Genomic DNA, 21,786 nt, shown 5'->3' with positions numbered 1-21,786 from the left:
TCAACTTGATGGCAGTGGGTTTGGTTTGGTTTGAGGCCCATTGCTGGTGGGAATATAAAATGATTCAGCCACTGTGGAAACGTTTGGCAGTTCTTCAAAGGTTAAACAGAATTACTATATAACCCAGCAATTCCACTCCTAGGTGTATACCTCCAAAAGTTGTAAACAGGCACTCAAACAAATACATGTACACTCATGTTTGTAGGTTCCGACTCAGTGACCCTATGTAGAACAGAATGAAATACTGCCTGGTCAGTCCTACACCATCCTCACAGTCATTGCTGTCCTTGAGCCCATTGTTGCACCCACTGTGTCAGTCCATCTCATTGAGGTTCTTGCTCTTTTTTGCTGACCCTCTACTTTACCAAACTTGATGTACTTCTCCAGGGACTAACTCTTCCTGATAACATGTCCTAAGTGTGTGAGTGTGTGAGACGAAGTCTTACCGTCCTTGTTTATAACGAACATTCTGGCTGTACCTCTTCCAAGATAGATTTGTTTGCCCTTCTGACACTCCATGGTATAGTCAATATTCTTCTCCAACATCATAATGCAAAGGCATCAGTTCTTCTTTGATCTTTCTTATTCGTTGTCCAGCTTTCACGTGCATATGAGGCAATTGAACATACCACGGCTTTGGTCAGGCACACCTTAGTCCTTAAAGTCACATCTTTGCTTTTTAACACTTTAAAGAGGTCTTTTGCAGCAGATTTGTCCAGTGAAATGTATCATTTGATTTCTTGACAGCTGCTTCCATGGACTCTAATTGCGGGTCCAAGTAAAATGAAGTCCTTGACAACTTCAATATTTTCTCCATTTATCATGATGTTGCTTATCGGTCCAGTTGTAAGGATTTTTGTTTTCATTATGTTGAGGTGTAATCCATACTGAAGGTTGTCGTCTTTGATCTTCGTCAGTAAGTGCTTCAAGTCCTCTTCACATTCAGCTAGCAAGGTTGCGTCGTCTGCATATCGCAGGTTGCTAATGAATTCCTCCAATCATGATGCTACATTCTGCTTCATGTAGGCCAGCTTCTCTGATTTTTTTTGCTGAGTATACAGATTGAATAAGTATGATGAAAAGGTATAACCCTGACACACATCTTTCTTGACTTTAAACCATGCAGTGTCCTCTTGTTCTGTGCTAACGACTGCCTCTTTGTCTAAGTACTGATTCCTGATGAGCACAATTAAGTGTTCTGGAATTCCCATTCTTTGCAATGTTATCCATAATTTGTTATGATCTACACAGTCGAATGCCTTTGCATAGTCAATAAAACACAGGTAAATATCTTTCTGGTGTTCTCTGCTTTCATCCAAGATCCATCTGACATCAGCAATGATATCTCTTGTTCCATGTCCTCTTCTGAATCTGGCTTGAACTTCAGCAGTTCCCTGTCAATGTACTGCAGCAACCGCTTTTGAATGATCTTCAGCACACTCATATTTATAGCAGCTCTATTCACAATAGCCAAAAGGTGGAAATGCCCAAATGTTCAACATGGAATGATTAGATAAACAAATAGTGGTATATACATGCAATGGAATATTATTCAGCCATAAAAAAGGATGAAGCACTAATACATGCTACAATGTAGAAAAAAAAAAAAATTAGATGTACTCCAAAATATACTAAGTGAAAGAAGCCGGAGACAAAAGTTTAGATATTGTAGTATTCCATTTGTGAGAAATATCCAGAATAGATAAATCTACAGAGACAGAACATAGATTGGTGTTTTGTTTGTTTGATTTGTTTTTTTGAGGGGCTGGGAAGGAGGCAAGGAGATGGGAATGGGAAGAAAATAATAAGAGTTTTACTTAGGAATCATGGAAATATCTTGTAACTGGATAGAGTGATTGCATAGCATTGTGAATGTACTAAATGCCACTGAATTGTTTACTTTAAAATGGTTAGTTTTATGTTATGCGAATTTTACCTCAAAAAAATTTTTTTAAAGATAGACTTTATTATTTAGAACAGTTAGATTTACAGAATAACTGAGAAGATAGTACAGAGATTTCCCATATACCCCATACTCGATTTCCCCATTATTGACATCCTATATATTAGTATGATACATTTGTTACAATTAATGAACCAATATTGATATATTACCTAAAGTTCATACTTTATTCATGTATTTCCTTTTTTTTTTTAACCCAGTGTCATTTTTCTTATGATTAGGCTACAGCTATGGGTTTTGGGGAGGAAGATCAGAGGTAAATTGCCATTTTCATCACATTATATGAAGGGTAAGGAGCCCTGGTGGCACAGTGGTTAAGTGGTCTGCTACTAACTAAAAGGTCAGCGGTTCAAACCCGCCAGCCACTCTACAGGAGAAAGATGTGGCAGTCTGCTTCCATAAAAATTACAACCAAAAAACCCACTGCTGTCGAGTAAATTCCGACTCATAGTGACCCTATAGGACAAGATAGAACTGCCTCATAGGGTTTCCAAGGAGCGCCTGGTAGATTCGAACTGCCAGCCTTTTTGGTTAGCAGATGTAGCTCTTAACCACTACACCACCCAGGTTGGAAACCCTATGGGGCAGTTCTACTTTTCTTATAGGGTTGGAATCTATAGCAATGGGTATATCAAGGGTACATACTATCAATATGACTTATCACTATTGATGTTAATCTTGATACCTGGCTGATGTAGTGTTTGTCAACAGTTTCTTTTTTCCTGACAGTGGCAGAGGAAGCAGCAATACCCAGTTTCCAGGTCAGTAGTGTCAGCAGCCCCAGCAGCTGTGTCCTATGCTGATGGTGTGGCAGTGCCAGTTTTACCGTCTAGTACCCAGAAGTCCCTGGGTGGCGCAAATGATTAAGTGCTTGACTACTAGCTGATAGCTTGGTGGTTTGAACCCACACAAAGGCACCTTGAAAGACAGGGCTGCTGATCTGCTTCCAAAAGGTCGCAGCCTTAAACACCCTATGGAGCAGCTCTACTCTGCACACGCGGAGTTGCCGTAAGTAGGAATTGACTCAACAGCAACTAACAACAGTACTGAATGGCAGTGATATCTTCATCCAATCCAATTCTGTGATATGATTTTGGCCTGTGGTTTCAGCTGCAGGGCCAGAATTACCCACCCTTATTTCAATAATTTTCATTTTAGCTTAAATCATTCAGAGTTAGTTTTTGTTACTTGCAACTGAGAACCCTGATAACATCTTTATATGATTTTGAGTGTGTGTATAAATATTTCTTTCAGTCGAAACCTTCTGACTCTTTATGCTTTAGCATGAAGAGTAATGGTTCCAAGCAGGCAAATTTTCCCGGCAATGTGGAGAAGCCCCATGGACATCTATCTTGGTGAAATGAATCAGGAGCATGACTCAGCGTTTCAGTTATGAATTGTTGCATAACAAGCCACCTTAAAACTTCATGTTTTAAAAGAGTGATCATTTTATTTTGGTCACAATTCTGTGGGTCAGGTATTTGGACAGGCCACAGTGGGGATGGCAGTTGCTGATAATGGCAATATTTAGGAAATGATCATGGGACTGAATGGCTAAGATCATTGGAGGAGTGAGGATCAAGGATCAAGAATTCAGAGTTTTCAAATATTTGATTTTATGTGAAAATTTAAATCATCAAATAGTTTGTTGAAGAGAGTGACAATGAACCAGGAGTTAAACTCTTCAAGGAAAAGGGAGGAGTGACCTAGAATCTAAAATAAAATAATCCCATAATCCTACTCTCTCAAACAAACACGATTTCTTTCTTCTTCAGTGAAACTTCTCCAAAGTAGTGTCCATACTTGCTGTTTCCATTTTCTTGCTTTCCTTCCTAGGCACACTCCACTGAGGCACTTTCCCCACTGTGCTTATGTTTCATTTCATAATTCATCATTGCGGTAATTCCTTTATCAGTACCGTAACACCCTCAATTTTCTATTCTTCCTTCACATTTCAGTACAGTAAATTAGCTCTCATGTAAGTTACCAACTTTAACCATGTCACCAACTTCGGTTAATAATTTTCTGTCCTTCTCTTCTGTTACCTCAACTAGCATATATTTTTGAATGAGGATTTTCACTGATCATTGTAACCCAGATTAGAGTTTGTCTATTGTAGTGCAGCTTCAGTATTTTTAAAAACAGAATTCAGAAATGTGTGTTAAAACGTTATCTGTCAGTCATTGCTTTAGTTGTATTGGATACAGCCAGAGTTGGAAAAGATGAAATAAAAGGTCAATAGTTTTAAATGGATGTATAGATGCATGAATGCCTGAATGAAAGAAACAAGAAATAAGTTCAGCTACTAGCTATTTGTTCAGTGGGGAAGTCGGTCTGGATTTTGGGCTCATGGTAATTGTAGAATGGTTACCATGTGATTGATGACAACATTGTGTGAAAGAGGGAAGTGGCTGTCATGTGGTTTATTAAGACCTGGGGTTTGTAAGAACCTGAAGTAGACTCTGGAAATGACCATTCTATGGTGGCAGAGCCCACAGCAATACATGGTATACAGACATCTAGGCCTATGGGAGGTCAGCCAAGAATTGGTAAAACTAATTTCTAAAATTCTAATTTTTCTTTTGCTTTCTCAAGAGATACTCATTGGGTAAATTGGATTTATTCAAAGGACAATGGCCAGGATGAATCCTGGGAACCAAAGCATGTTAGGTAAAGGGATAAGAGGGTGGTTGACTAGGAGAAATAATTTGGGAAAATATGAAACTGACTTTCAGAGAGTTGTGGTATAGAAGAATTATGAAAATCGTTCTAGGAGTGAAACTAGGGACAGTGAGTTGAAGATACAGGAAAATTAATTTTAACTTACCATGAGGACAGTCTTTCTAATAGTAAAAACTATTATCCATGAAAGAATGTACCAAGAAAGTAGTGAGCTGCATCTTCTTATTTAGATAAATGCTGGACAATTACTCACTAGAGATAGTATGGAGTAGTTTAAACTTCATATATAAGGTTGGATTAGATGACTGTGGAATTCCCTTTCAACTCTGATAGTCTATGCTTTTATGACATGTGAGGTGCTAATATGAAAAACTCATTTTTCTGGAGCTTTCAGAGGAGAACATTGTGAATGAGGAAGCAGTGTTGGCTCTGGTACCTTTTCACAAGGTGAAATGTTCTGGGCCATGAATGATGCCAGTATTAAAGACTCTTCTAGGTATTTTGTCTTGATGAGAGCTTATTTCCAGTTTTGCATGACATGGACATTCAAACTTGAAATGTCTTTAATGTTAGACCCAAATATGTAATTCATATTAGGTATTATTTCAATATACCTAATTTAACATCCTACAGTTTGGTTCTCATTATGCTTCACCCTTGTCCATATGTCTTAATTTCCCAGAGCTGCCATAACAAAATGCCACAAACTGAGTGGATTTAAGGAACAGAATTTATTTGCCCACAGTCTGGAGGCTAGAAGCCCAAATTGGAGTTTTGGTTGTGTTGATTCCTTCTGTGAGCCTCTGTCCTGTTTTCTGGTGACTGCTAGCAATCTTTGGCATTTCTTTGCTGTTTACAGATGCATCTGCCTCCATCATCACATAGCATCTCCCCCTAAGTGTCTGTCTCTCTGTGTCTGTACTCACTCATAAGGATTATGTGTAGGACCCACCCTACTTGAATATGACCTCATTAACATAACCAAATAAAAACTTCCTTCCAAAAAGAATCACATTCACAGGTACGGGGTTAAGACTTCAACATGTATTTTTCGGGAACATAATTCAATCCATAACATGGTAGCAGCTCTATTAACCAAAAACTCCTCAAACTAGTGCTTGAGGCCTTTCATAATCAGGAAATAATGTAACATTTCATCTGTTTATTTATTCTCTGTTCCAGTTAAAGTGGAGGATTCACAGTTTCTAGAACATGTCTTTCATTTTTCTGCTTCTTCCTGAAATGACTAATTCATAACTGCCTAGAGAAATCCTCTTCCTCTTTTACGGATGTTACCATATATCTAAAAGTCAGACCCAGAGGTCATCGCCTCTGAGAGAAAGACTTTCTTCCAGCTAGTTTTCTGAGAGCCTTTTTGATGTCCTTGTTCCTCAGGCTATAAATTATGGGGTTCAGCATTGGAGTTACCACTGTGTAGAATACAGATACCATCTTATCCCGCTCTTTTGTGGTCTTGGAGTTTGGTCGCATGTAGGTAAATATTCCTGATCCATAGAAAAGGATAACAACAATGAGGTGGGAGCCACATGTAGAGAAAGCCTTGAGTCTCCCCTCTCCAGACTGCATCTGGAGCACAGTGGAGATAATATTCCAGTAAGAGATAAGGATAAGGGAGACAGGAGCTAGAAGGATTACCACACCCATTGCAAACATGGCCATTTCTGTGCCGTAAGTATCTACTGAAGCCAGCTTCAAAAGGGCAGGAGGTTCACAAAAGTAGTGGTTGATTATTTTCTGTCCCCGATACGAAAGATGAAAAGTAAACGTGGTATCCACCACAGACACTAGAGCCCCACTAGCCCAGGACCCGATGGCCAACTGAAGACGTACCTGCTGGGTCATGATGGTGGAGTAGTGCAGGGGCTTGCAGACAGCCACGTAGCGGTCATAGGACATCACTGCCAACAGTGCACACTCTGTACACCCAACCAGAAGGAAGACAATTATCTGTGTCATACACCGAAAAAAGGAAATCATCTTTTTCTTTACTAGGAGGTGGATCAACATTTGAGGGACAATGCTAGTAGAGAAACAGAGATCTGCAAAAGAGAGATTGCTAAGGAAAAAGTACATGGGGGTGTGGAGTTGAGAATCCATATGGATGAGAATGATGATGAGCAGGTTTCCCAGTACAGTCAACAGATAGATGATGAGAAAAAGGATAAATAGCAGAATTTGGGTCCGCAAGTCCTGTGAAAGTCCCAGGAAGATAAATTCAGCCACAAAGGTTTGATTGTCTTCCCCCATTGATGTTTATTCCTGGATTTAAGCTGTTGGGAATGTTGAGACCCTTGAAGGATTTTAGGCTAGGCCATGTACCACAATACAGACTTATCAGAGCTTTGAACTTGAAGGGCATCAGGTACTAGCGCAGTTAATAAAGAGGTACCTCATTTTCCATTATTTCTTGTTTCCTTTGTAGGACTCTAAAGGGAGGAATGACCAGGCCTAGAGTAGTATTACAAGTCCTTGAGTCTCCTAGGCCTCATATCATCTACCACCCCCAAAGCTTACCCCAATTTTTAAATTCATTTCTAGGAGTGTATATAAATAAATACTATAAATTTCAGAAATATATTCACAAATAAAGCTTTTTATCACATCATATAGTAAAATAATGAAAATAATTTTAATAGCCAACATTAGAGGTTTAGGTAAATTATACATCCATATTATGAAATATTACACAGTCATTAAGGTGAAGTTTGTAAAGAGATTTTTCTTACATTGAAAAATGCCTTTTAGATAATTTTAATTGAAAAACTCAGGATTCAAAATTGTGTATATAGTATACTTTCAAATAACTGTATCTAGAATAGTAAAAGGGGGCAAAATATGGGCACGAGATGAACAATATTTTGGCAAAATATCTATTCCTGTAGCTGTAATTTGGGTTACCAAAATTAGTGAAATAGTCATCCCTATTCAGACAACCATGTCCTCTCCCATAGCTGGTTCTGACATTTCATGGGGAATAACTTACCTTTTCTCAGGAACACAGCCCCACAGTGATGTCTGTCATTTCCTTCTTCCCTTCTCTGGTTATGTAGGTGCTGCCTGAGCACTACTGTTTCCTCTGGATTCTGCAGACAATGATTGTTATCATTATTAATAATAATAATGGTAATCACCTACCACTGATACCTACCAAGGGTAGTTTTGTGAACATCTTGGGGACCAATGCTGATGTTTTCAAAATGCACAGCGAAAGACTAGGGGAAAAAATTTCCAAAATTTTAGGAGTGGTTGGCCCTGAGTACTGGGATTACAGTGAATAATTTTTTTCCTTTTCTAATATTTTTAAAATTTAAAGTTTTTTCTTTAAAAGGCCATATAATACTAATATAAATATATAAAAAATGGGAAAATCTTAATAGCACTTAATTGAGGATGCCCTAAACTAAGTCACTTCATTGCTTTTACTTTTAGCCTTCATAAAGTAACTGGTATCATGCTAAGCCTCTTGCTGGAAGCAGATATAAAACTGGGTAAAATATTTGCAACAAATGTTTTCAGACATTGGATAACAGGAACTCAGGAGCTAATCTTACAAAAAAAAGGGAAACAAACAAGGTGAGCTTCACGATTACACTAGTTGGAGCCTGAGCAGAACATGGTGGCCTTGCTGATTTGAGGAAATAGACATCAATAATTGGTCCTGCCAAAGCATATGGAAACTGGAAGAGAGCAATAGAAATGGGAACTGCACAGAGAAGGAGCTCTAGGTATCCACATGTATGGGCTTAATATTAAATTGTGCACACACACAATAAACCTACCAAGCCCAACAAAGAACAGTTGCTGGGGAGCTTATGTAAGGTGGGAAGATTTTGGAATTTCAGCCAGCCAGAGTAGGGAATCTTCACGGAACACCCCTGTTACTGAGTTGATATCCGAGACAGGACAGGACTTGTTACACATTAATAAGAAAACAAATGTGTAACGTATGTTCTCACTTTTATGAAATGACATGAACAGGTAAATATACAGAAACTAATGTTCATTAGTGGTTAGCAGGAATGGGGGGAGAGAGCAGAACTCATCTCTAGATAGTAGACACTTGTTTTTTTGGGTGATGGGAAAAATGAGAGTGAAGCGTGCACAGCTTGATGAAGGTAAAAAATGTCACTAAAATGTAGTCAAGAAAAGATGTAGTTCATATCCCAGACAGGACAGGACTTAAGAGTAAGGCTATGATGAGTTAAAAATATGTATTGTAATCCCCAGAGTAACCACTAAAATAGCTAAAAATCAAATGAGAAATATAAAATGTAATAATTTAAAAAATACCTGACTAATTCATAAGAATGCAAAAAAAAAAAAAAGGAAGCTAAAAGAATAGATGGGAAAAATTGAAAAAAATAGCAAGATGGTAGATTTAATCCCAGTTATACCCATAGTTATATTAAAAGTAAATGGACTCCTAGAAACACACTACCTACTTAAACTAACACAAACAGAAATAGAACAATTAAATAGACCCATAATGAAAAAAGAGATTGAAAAGGTAATCAAAAAACTCCCAACAAAAAAAAGCCCTGGCCCTGACGGCTTCACTGCAGAGTTCTACCAAACATTCAGAGAAGAGGTAATACCACTACTACTAAAGGTATTTCAAAGCATAGAAAATGATGGAATATTCCCTAACTCATTCTATGAAGCCAACATATCCTTGATACCAAAACGAGCTAAAGACACCACAAAAAAAGAAAATCACAGACCTACATCCCTCATGAACTTAGATGCAAAAATCCTCAACAAAATTTTAGCCAATAGAATTCAACAACATATCAAAAAAATAATTCACCATGACCAAGTGAGATTCATATCAGGTATGCAGGAATAGTTCAACATTAGAAAAACAATTAATGTAATACACCATATAAATGAAACAAAAGACAAGAACCACACGATTTTATCAACTGATGCAGAAAAGGCATTTGACAAAGTCCAACACGCATTCATGATAAAAACGCTCAGCAAAATAGGAATAGAAGGAAAATTCCTCAACATAATAAAGGGCATTTATACAAAGCCAATAGCCAACATCATCCTTAATGGAGAGATTCTGAAAGCATTCCCCTTGAGAACGGGAATCACACAAGGATGCCCCTTATCACCACTCTTATTCAACATTGTGCTGGAGGTCCTAGCCAGAGCAATCAGGCTAGGTAAAGAAATAAAGGGCATCCAGATTGGCAAGGAAGAAGTAAAAGTATATTTGCAGATAACATGACCTTATACACAGAAAAGCCTAAAGAACCCTCAAAAAAAAACTACTGAAACTAATAGAAGAGTTCAGCAGAGTGTCAGGTTACAAGGAAAAAAAAAATTTTTTTTTTTTTTTTTTAGATAAACATACAAAAATCAGTTGGATTCCTCTACAGCAACAAAAAGACCATTGAAGAGGAAATCACCAAATCAATACTGTTCACAGTAGCTCCCCCGAGAAGATAAAATACTTAGGAATAAATCTAACTGGAGACGTAAAAGACCTATGCAAAGAAAACTACAAAACACTTCTGCAAGAAACCAAAAGCGACTTACATAAGTGGAAAAACATACCTTGCTCATGATAGGAAGACTTAACATTGTAAAAATGTCTATTCTACCAAAAGTCATCTATATATACAATGCAATCCAAATTTTGTGGTTGAGTTTTAGCAGAATCATGTAGATTTTGGAGATTAGGTGCTGGTCAGAAATGTCATAGCTGAAAACTTTTCCCCAGTCTGTAGGTAGTCTTTTTACTCTTTTGGTGAAGTCTTTGGATGAGCACAGGTGTTTGATTTTTAGGAGTTCCCAGTTATCTGGTTTCTCTTCGGCATTTTTAGTAATGTTTTCTACTCTGTTTATGCCATGTATTAGGGCTCCTAACATTGTCCCTGGAAACCCTGGTGGCATAGTGTTTAAGTGCTACAGCTGCTAACCAAGAGGTTGCAGTTCAAATCTGCCAGGTGCTCATTGGAAACTCTATGAGGCAGTTCTGCTCTGTCCTATAGGGTCAGATATCTCTGTCTGGGATATCAACTCAGTGACAGGGGTGTTCCGTGAAGATTCCCTACTCTGGCTGGCTGAAATTCCAAAATCTTCCCACCTTACATAAGCTCCCCAGCAACTGTTCTTTGTTGGGCTTGGTAGGTTTATTGTGTGTGTGCACAATTTAATATTAAGCCCATACATGTGGATACCTAGAGCTCCTTCTCTGTGCAGTTCCTATTTCTATTGCTGTCTTCCAGTTTCCATATGCCTTGCCAGGACCAACTTCTGATCCAAATTCCAATGACATTTTTTAATGAGATGCAGAAACAAATCACCATCTTCATATGGAAGGGAAAGAGGCCCTGGATAAGTAAAGCATTACTGAAAAAGAACAAAGTGGGAGGCCTCTATCTGATTTTAGAACCTATTATACTGCTACAGTAGTCAAAACAGCCTGGTACTGGTGCAACAACAGACACATAGACCAATGGAACAGAATTGAGAATCCAGATATAAATCCATCCACATATGAGCAGCTGATATTTGACAAAGGCCCAGTGTCAGTTAATTGGGGAAAGGACAGTCTTTTTAACAAATGGTGCTGGCATAACTGGATATCCATCTGCAAAAAAAATGAAACAAGACCCATACCTCACATCATGCACAAAAGCTAACTCAAAATGGATCGAAGATCTAAACATAAAGTCTAAAACGATAAAGATCATGGAAGAAAAAATAGGGACAATGTTGGAACCCACTGCCGTAGAGTTGATTCCAATTCATAGCGACCCTACAGGACAGAGTAGAACTGCCCCATAGTGTTTCCAAGGAGCACCTGGCAGATTTGAACTGCAACCTCTTGGTTAGCAGCTGTAGCACTTAACCACTATGCCACCAGGGTTTCCAGGGACAATGTTAGGAGCCCTAATACATGGCATAAACAGAGTAGAAAACGTTACTAAAAATGCCGAAGAGAAACCAGATAACTGGGAACTCCTAAAAATCAAACACCTGTGCTCATCCAAAGATTTCACCAAAAGAGTAAAAAGGCTACCTACAGACTGGGAAAAAGTTTTGAGCCATGACATTTCTGACCAGTGCCTGATCTCCAAAATCTACATGATTCTGCTAAAACTCAACCATAAAAAGACAAATAACCCAATTAAAAAATGGGCAAAGGATATGAACAGGCACTTCACTAAAGAAGACATTCAGGTGGCTAACAGATACATGAGGAAATGCTCTTGACCATTAGCCATTAGAGAAATGCAAATCAAAACTGCAGTGGGATTCCATCTCACTCCAACAAGGCTGGCATTAATCCAAAAAACACAAAATAATAAATGTTGGAGAGGTGGAGAGACTGACACTTATACATTGCTGGTGGGGATGCAAAATGGTACAAGCACTTTGGAAATCAATTTGGCACTTCCTTAAAAAGCTAGAAATAGAACTACTGTATGATTCAGCAATCCTACTCCTTGGAATATACCCTAGAGAAATAAGAGCCTTTACATGAACAGATATATGCACACCCATGTTCATTGCAGCACTGTTCACAATAGCAAAAAGTTGGAGGCAACCAAGGTGCCCATCAACGGATGAATGGATAAATAAACTAGGGTATAGTCACACAATGGAATACTACGCATCGATAAAGAACAATGTTGAATCCGTGAAACATTTCATAACATGGAGAAATCTGGAAGACATTATGCTGAGTGAAATCAGTCAATTGCAAAAGGACAAATATTGTATAAGACCGCTATTATAAGAACTGGAGAAACAGTTTAACCAGAGAAGAAAATACTCTTCGATGGTTACAAGGGGTGGGGGGGTAGGAAGGAGGGAGAGGGGTATTCACTAATTAGATAGTAGATAAGAACTATTTTAGGTGAAGGGAAAGATAATACACAATACAGGACAGGTCAACACAAATGGACTAAACCAAAAACAAAGAAGTTTCCTTAATAAACTGAACGCTTCAAAGTGCCAGCATAGCAGGGGTAGGGGTTTGAGGACAATGGTTTCAGGGGACATCTAAGTCAATAGGCATAATAAAATCTATTAAGAAAACATTCTGCATCCCACCTTGGAGAGTGGCATCTGGGATCTTAAATGCTAGCAAGTGGCCATCTAAGATATATCAATTGGTCTCAACCCACCTGGAACAAGGAGGAATGAAGAACACCAAAGACACAAAATAATTATGAGCCTAAGAGACAAAAAGGACCATATAAACCAGAGACTACATCACCCTGAGACCAGAAGAGGTAGATGGTACCCAGCCACAACCGATGATTGCCCCGACAGGGAACTCAACAGAGAAACCCTGAGGGAGCAGGAGGGCAGTGGGATGCGGACCCCAAATTCTTGTAAAAAGACCAGACATAATGGTCAGACTGGGACTGGAAGGACTCCGGAGGCCATGGACCCCAGACCTTCTGTTACCCCAGGGCAGGAACCATTCCCAAAGCCAACTCTTCAGACAGGGATTGGACTGGAATAAAAAAAATAAAAAATAGGGATGAAAAATGATACTGGTGAAGAACAAGCTTCTTGGATCAAGTGGTCACATGAGACTATGTTGGCATCTCCTGCCTGGAGGGGAGATGAGAGAGCAGAGGGGGACAGAAGCTACCTGAATTGACACGAGGAGAGAGAGTGGAGGGAAGTTCTGTGCTATCTCATCAGAGGGAGAGCAATTAGGAGTGTATAGCAAGATGTATGTAAATTTTTGTATGAGAGACTGACCTGATTTGTAAACTTTCACTTAAAGCACAATAAAAATTAATTAAAAAAGAAAAAGTAAATGGACTACTACTCAGTGATAAAGAAAAAAGAATTTCCAAAACATCTTACAACCTGGATGAGCCTAGACATTATGTTGAGCAAAATAAGTCAATCACAAAACAAATGTGTAAGGTATGTTCTCACTTTTATGAAATGACATGAACAGGTAAATATACAGAAACTAATGTTCACTGGAAACCCTGGTGGTGTAGTGGTTATGTGCTATGGCTGCTAATCAAACGGTCGGCAGTTTGAATCTGCCAGGCGCTCCTTGGAAACTCTATGGGGCAGTTCTACTCTGTCCTATAGGGTCGCTATGAGTCGGAATTGACTCGACGGCACTGGGTTTGGTTTTTTTGGTTTAATGTTAATTGGTGGTTAGCAGGAATGGGGGGAGAGAGTGGAATTCATCTCTAGATAGTAGACATTTGTTATTTTGGGTGATGGGAAAGATGAGAGTGAAGTGTGCATAGCTTGATGAAGGTAAACAATGTCACTAAGATGTAGTCAAGAAAAAAGGACTTTTTGGTATTGGTACCACACATATAATTTTGTAACAACAGGAACAACAACCAAAAAGTAGATGTGCAGGTATATATATAGGCATGTATGTGTATAAAAAAAAAATGTGTATAGGTGTGTATATATATGTGTGTATATATAGGTGTATACATATGTATATGTGTGTACACATATATATATATAGATATATTAAAACACATTGGGGACAAGTTATGGATACTCCTTAGACATAACTAAACACCTCACAAGATTGGTTTTCTGAGTTTGAAGGCTTAAGGCCATAGTTTTGTGGGAGAACTCAGTAAATTGGCATAATATTGTTCATAAAGTTTATGTACTATATCCTAGTTTGGTGACTAGTGTCTGGGGTCTTAAAAGTTTGTGAGCAGTCATTTAAGATACAATTACTCTCTACTCATCTGGAGCAAAAGAGAAAGAATAAACCAAAGACTCAAAGAAGAAACTAGTATACAGTACTAATAGTTGATATAAGCCATGGCCGCATCTACCCTGAGACTAGAAGAACTAGGTGGTTTCAGGTACCACTACTGACTGTTCTGATCAGAGCCACAACAGATGGGTTTTGATAGAATGGGAGAAAAATGTAGAACAGAACCACAAACTCTTACCAAATCCAAGCTCACAGGACCAGTTGAGACTGGAGGACTCCCCAAGAATATTGCCCTGAGATACTCTTTAAACCTTGAACCAAAACTAGCTCCTAAGGTTACCTTTTGTCTAAATAACAATCAGCTCACAAAATAAAGTACATCACCCATGAGTACTGTCCTCCTTTAAAAAATCATCTATATGAAACCAAGCAGCCAACAATTACTTTAAAACAAAGATGAGAAGGTAAGGGGACAGGGGGAGTAGGTTAAGACAAACGGTACAACTAGAATGAAAATGAGAATGTTCACATATTGTGAAGAATGTAACCAATGTCACTGAAAAGTTTGTGTAGAAATTGTTGAATGGGAACCTAAACTGCTGTGTAAACCTTCGCTGAGGACACAGTAAAATATTTTTAAAAAGTAAATGGACTGAACATTCTAATTAAAAGACAAAGATTGTCAGAAAGGATCAATAAACAAGACCTAATACATTGTCTGTATGAGATGCATTTTGTCTATAAAGGCGCAGTTGTGTGGAAGTAAAATAATGGAGAAAAGATATACCATGGAAACTCTAGTCATAATAAAGCTGGAATTAAAAAAAAAAAAGCAAACCCCTTGCCATCGAGTCAATTCTGACTCATAGTGACAGAAAAATTTCAACATAAGGCGTATTATCAGAAATAAAAATGGTTGTATCATAATAATAAAAGTGTAAATCATCAAGAAGATAAACAATACTAAATATATATACACTTAGAAATTCAAAACATACAAGGAAAATTGATAGAATTGAAAGGATAAATAGACAAATCCACAGATATTGCTGGAAATTTCAAGATTCATTTCCTGATACCACAAGTAGAAAGGAAATCAGTATATATAGAAGGCTTGAACAACGCTAACAACAAACTTGGCCTGTTAGGTGCCATAGAGTCGATTCTGACTCATAGCAGCCTATGTACAACAGAATGGAACAGCGCTGGGTCCTGCACCAAACTCACAATCATTGCTATGTTTGAGCCCATTGTTGCAGCCACTGTATCAGTGCATCTCATTGAGGATCTTCCTTTTTTTTTTTTTGCTGACCTTCCACTTTACCAACCATGATGTTCTTCTCCAGGGACTAGTCCCTGCTTATAACTGTCCAAAAAAAAAAAAAAAGTATGTGAGATATAATCTTGCCATCCTCACTTGTAAGGAGCATTTTGGCTGTACTTCCTCCAAGACAAATTTGTTCTTCTGGCAGCCCGTGGTATATTCAATATTCTTTGCCAATGCCATAATGAAAAGGCATCAGTTCTTCTTCGGCCTTCCTTATGTCCAGCTTTTGCACGCATATGAGGCGATTGAAAACACCGTGGCATGGGTCAGGAGCGCCTTTGTCCTTGAAGTGACATCTTTGCTTTCTAACACTTTAAAGACGTCTTTTGCAGCAGATTTTCCCAATGCAATGGGCGTTTTGATTTCTTGACTGCTGCTTCCGTGGGCTTTGATTGTGGATCCAAGTAAAATGAAATCCTTGACAACTTTAGTATTGTCCCTGTTTATAATGATGTTGCTTATTTGTCCAGTTATGAGGATTTTTGGAAACAGTGGTGGCGTAGTGGTTAAGTCCTATGGCTGCTAACCAAAGGGTCGGCAGTTCAAATCTGCCAGGCTCTCCTTTGAAACTCTGTGGGGCAGTTCTACTCTGTCCTATAGGGTCACTATGATTCGGAATCAACTCAATGGCCCTGGGTTTGGTTTTGGTTTGATGAGGATTTTTGTTTTCTTTATGCTGAGGTGTAATCCATAGTGAAAGCTGTGGTCTTTGATCTCCATTAGTAAGTTCTTCAAGTCCTCTTTGATTTCAGCGATCAATGTCGTGTCACCTGGATATCTCAGTTTGTTGATAAGTCTTCCTCCAATTCTGATACCATGCTATTCATATAGTCCAGCTTCTCAGATTATTTGCTCAGCATAAAGATTGAATAAATACAGTGAAAGCACACAACTCTGCCGTACATCTTTCCTGATTTTAAACCATGCAGTTTCCCCTTGTTCTGTTCGAACAGCTGCCTTTTGGTTTATGCACAGCTCCTCATAAGCACTATTAATGTTCTGGAATTTCCATTCTTTATAATGTTATCCAAATTTGTTATGATCCGCACAGTTGACTGCCTTTGCATAGTTGATAAAACACAGGTAAACATCTTTCTGGTATTCTCTGCTTTGAGCCAAGATCCATCTAACATCAGCAACGAGATCCTTCCTTCCACATCCTCTTTTAAATCTAGCTTAAATTCCTGACAGTTCACTGTTGATGTACTGCTGCAACCATTTTTGAATTATCTTTAGTGTAATTTTACTTGTGTGTGATATTAATGATATTGTTTGATAATGTCTGCTTTCTGTTGGATTACCTTTCTTTGGAATGTGCATGAATATGGATCTCTTCCTGTCAGTTGGCCAAGTAACTGTTTTCCAAATTTCTTGGCATAGATGAGTGAGTGCTTCCAGCATTGCAGCATCTGTTGGAACATCTCAATTTGTATTGTCCATTCCTGGAACCTTGTTTTTCATCATTCTTTTCAGTGCAGCTTGGATTTCTTCCTTCAGTACCACAGATTCTTGATCATGTACTACCTCCTGAAATGGTTGAACATCGAAAAGCTCTTTTTGGTACAGTGACTGTGTACATTCCTTTCATCTACTTTTGATTTTTCCTTAATTGCTCAATTTTTTCCCCATAGAATCTTTCAATATTGCAACTCGAGGCTTAATTTTTTCTTCAGTTCTTTCAGCTTGAGAAATGGCAAGGGCATTCTTCCCTTTTGGTTTTCTAACTACAGGTTTTTGCACATTTCATTATAATATTTTACTGTCTTCTCGAGCTGCCCTTTGAAATCTGCTCAGCTGTTTTACTTCATTTTTTTCTGTTTGCTTTAGCTATTCTATGTTCAAGAAAAGTTTCAGAATCTCTTCTGACATATATTTTGGTTTTTTTTTTTTCTTTTCTGTCTTTTTATTACTTTTTGCTTTCTTCACGTATGATGCCCTTGATGTCATTTCACTGCTCGCCTGGTCTTTGATCATTAGAGTTCAATGCATCAAATCTATTCTTGAGAAGGTCTCTAAATTCAGTTGAGATATACTCAAGGTTGTACTTTGGCTCTCATGGACTTGTTTTAATTTTGTTCAGCTTCAAACTGAACTTGTATATGAGGAATTGATGGTCTATTCTGCAGTTGGCCCCTGGCCTTGTTCTAACTGATGATGTTGAGCTTTTCCATTGTCTCTTTCCATAGATGTCATTGATTTGATTCCTGTGTTTTCCATCCCATGAGGTCCATATGTATCATTGCCACTTGGGTTGTTGAAAAAGGTATTTCTAATGAATAAGCTGCTGATCTTGCAAAATTTTATCACTCAATCTCCTGTGTTGTTTCTCTCACCAAGACCATGTTTTCCAACTATTGATTCTTCTTTGTTTCCAACTTTTGCATCCCAGTCACAAGTAATTATCAATGCATCTTGATTGCATATTTGATCAATATCAAACTGTAGAAGTTGCTAAAAATCTTCAATTTCTTCATCTTTGGCATTTGTGCTTGGTTTTAAGTTTGAATCATATTTGTATTAACTGGTTTTCCTTGTAGACATATGGATATTATCCTATCACTGACAGTGTTGTATTTCAGGGTAGATCTTAAAATGTTCTTTTGACAATGTATGTGACACCGTTCCTCTTCAATTTGTCATTCTAGGCATAGTAGACCATATGATTGTCTGATTCAAAATGGCTAGTATCAGTCCATTTCAGCTCACTAATGCCTAGGATATGCATCCTCAAGTATCACATTTCATTTTTGATGACTTCCAATTTTCCTTGATTCATACTTTGTATACTCCATGTCCCAGTTTTAATGGATGTTTACAGCTGTTTCTTTTCATTTTGCTGTACCGCATCGGCAAGTGAAGGTCACGAAAGCTTTATTCCATCCACATGATTAAGATTGACTCTACTTTGAGGAGACAGCTCCACCCTAGTCATATTTTGAGTGTCTTTCAACCTAAGGGGCTCATCTTTGCCACTATATCAGACAGTGTTCTGCAGCTATCCATGAGGTTTTCCCTGGCCAATTTTTTCAGAAGTAGATCACCAGGTCCTTCTTCCCAGTCTGTCTTAGTCTGGAAGCTCCACTGAAACCTGTCAACCGTGGGTAATTTGCTGGTATTCGAAATACCAGTGACATTGCTTCCAGCATCACAGCAACATGCAAGCCACCACAGTACGATAATGACAGATGAGTGGTTGCCCCTTGGCCTAACTGACATTTATACAACACGCTACCCAACAAATACTGAATATAAATTCTTTTCAAATGCAAAGGGAGTATTTGCCCAAGATAGATTATGTGCCAAGCAATAAAATAAACCCCAAAAGCACAGGATTGAAATCATATAGAATATATTCTCTGACCACAACTTAAATTTTAAATTAATAACAAAAAGCCTGTGGAAAATGCTCAAGTATTTGGAAATTGAACAAGGCACTTCTAAACAAGCCATGGGTCAAAGAGGAAATCAAGTGAAATTATAAAATATTTTGAACTGAATGATAGTGAAAATACCAACATATTAACAAGTTAAAATTCTTTTGAATTTTCAAAGAAAACTTACAAAAGCATTCAAAGAAAGTACTCTGGAACATTGACCTGGTCTAGGATATAGAGTGAAAATAGAAAACTCAATTCTTTTTATGAAGTCAGCATAAAACAAATACCCATGAATATAGATGCAAACTCTAAATAAAATACAGGCATGTAGACTGCAGCAGTATTCTAAAACAGGAAAGCATCATGATCAACTGAGTTCATTCCACAAATGTTCACATGGGCTGATATTAGTAAACTGATTAACATAATTCTTTATATTAAATGATCAAAATGGGAAAAGGTAATCTCAATAAATGCCCTGAGACATTTGATCAAATTCACCTTTCTTTTTTCCTGATAAGCACTTTTAGTAAAATAAAAATCAAAATATACCCTCATGATAATATGTTTTGGTTGAAATCAAAAGCTAGAACTCTGCTTAATGGTGAAATATTAAAAATCTTCACATCAAAGTCTAGGTTAGAAAATGCTATCTGCTTGTTTGTAAAGAGTTATCTGGTGCAGTAGAAAACAAAAATAAGGGGTTTAATTATTGGAAAAAAAAAAGGAAAGGAAGAGGCAAATTTATCATTATTTGTAGATGATTTGATTTTCTGTCTGTAAATCTTAATAAAAATGTACTAAAAACCTATTAGAAACAACTAGAGTTCTATAAACAGGCTAGTAATTATATACATACATTATGTAATGAATATGAAAATGAACAGTTTTATTATATACCAATAAAAATTAATTAGAAAATATAATTTAAATCGATATAATTTAAAGTAGCAAGCTTTCACAAATATGTACGTATGAACTTAACAGACTGTGTTCAGAACTAATATGGGTGAAAAGCCTCTAAACTCTAATGAGGAACATAGAAGTCAACATGAATAAATGGAGAAATACAGAAAATTTGTAGATGGGCTAACTAAATATTATTAAAGATGCTAATTCTTCCCAAATAACTGATTCTCAGATATTAATGTTCCTAAGAATTATCTTTGAGAGGGTTTGTTGATAATAAATATTTCTGGACTCTGCAGATATGCAATAGGTTTGTGGTGATACAAGAAATTTGAGCTTTCAGCAAGTTCACTAGGGGGTTCTGATTTTGTTTTCCGTGCACCACACTTTGAAAAACATTACCTTTTAATAATGTAAAAATAAAATGTAATCACAATCAAAAGTCCAGGAGCAATTTCTGATGGAAAACATGACAAAAATAATTCAGAAGTTTATCAGAAGAATACATGTGAAAATATTTGGGGAAAAATATGGAGAGAAAAAAAAGAATTATGGTGGGAAGGGTGGGGAGTTTAATTTTTCAGATATTAAGTTAGGATAATTTATATAAGTTGTATTAGCCCAGAAAAATCAATAGCTCAATGGATTAAAATAGATAAGAATCAGACACATGTATAGAAGTGAATGACCCAGTGTATGCTCAAGAGAAAGAAGCTCTTGATGGGTCCCTACAAGACATGATTTCTAGCTTCCTTCCAGCTCCTTTCTGTCCAGTAGGCTATCCATAAAGGTAGATGGTGGGACAAATGCAAACTGATGAAAACAACGAAGACCAAAGAGCTGGCAACTAGAGGGCAGCAGAGAATTCATTAGAGTTGCTGTCAACAGCAAGAGAAAATTAACATGGGAGGGTATATCATCCCTGAAGGTGAAAGCCTGGAGGAGGATTTTGAGGCTGGGATTCTGGAGGGGATGTATGGGGATAGAATTATCTTCTCTGGGAGTCTAGCAGTGAAAAAAAAATTATGTTGGGGAGTAAATGACAAAGTTCATCTTTCCCACCACCCCATCCCCTCTGATGTCTGAGAATCCTGCAGACTCAGGCTCCTTAGGAGCCTTCCCACTCTCACCTGAGGGCAGAGACAAGGCAAGCACAGGGCTGTGGGGTCACTGGTAAAGGAGCCAAGGATTGAGTGTAGGAGGGAGCAATTTCTGTAGCCTGTAGATTCACACTTGAAGGACAGCACCAGTTGTGGGCTGGCTCCTGAGCAATGCCTCTCAAAGGCCAGTACTAGAGGCACCCTATCAGTCTGACTCCCATCCCAAGCCTTTCTGCTTTGCTTGACTCAAGGTACAAACTCCAATTCTCCTAGGTTTCAGTTCTGAGCAGAGGATTTTCCTTTGAGAAAATATTTAAAGGTGAGGTCCTGAGAGCTTTAAGAGCCCTCAACTTTATTACCTTTCTATCCTCTGGGACATCCCAGGGCACTCTGTAATGTATCTGAAATCACAGACTAAAATCTCCAAATCATATTCACCCCCTTATCAAGCCCTAAACCAATATTGTTAAAAATGGAATTAGCAGATAAATTCTCAGGGGTTCACAAGTTATCAAGCTTATGTTTTTGTTTACACGATAATTCAAGAGAAATGAAAATGAGCAGATATTGGATAATTTGGATGCTGACTTTCTAACTGAGTAAAGCCACTCCGTGTCAGGGCTTGCACTTTTTATTTTGGCTTATGATTGTTTTGGTGCCGTGGGATCACCTGAAGCGACAGAGTTTAATTTGGTTAGTGCTGTCCTAATGTCAACACG

General features: G+C 37.9%; 1 protein-coding gene across 1 annotated transcript; it reads right to left on the bottom strand.

Annotated features, from left to right (window-relative positions):
- Positions 1-5,968: 5,968 nt before the first annotated feature.
- On the bottom strand, positions 5,969-6,913 carry LOC126079413 (olfactory receptor 2D3). The gene has a single exon (XM_049890410.1). It carries the CDS (start codon positions 6,911-6,913, stop codon positions 5,969-5,971), a length of 945 nt encoding a protein of 314 aa, XP_049746367.1.
- Positions 6,914-21,786: the final 14,873 nt, after the last annotated feature.

Source organism: Elephas maximus, chromosome 7 (assembly GCF_024166365.1).
Source record: "Elephas maximus indicus isolate mEleMax1 chromosome 7, mEleMax1 primary haplotype, whole genome shotgun sequence".
In the NCBI taxonomy this organism is placed as follows: Eukaryota; Metazoa; Chordata; class Mammalia; order Proboscidea; family Elephantidae; genus Elephas; species Elephas maximus.
This window is presented reverse-complemented; position numbering and strand designations above follow the sequence as displayed.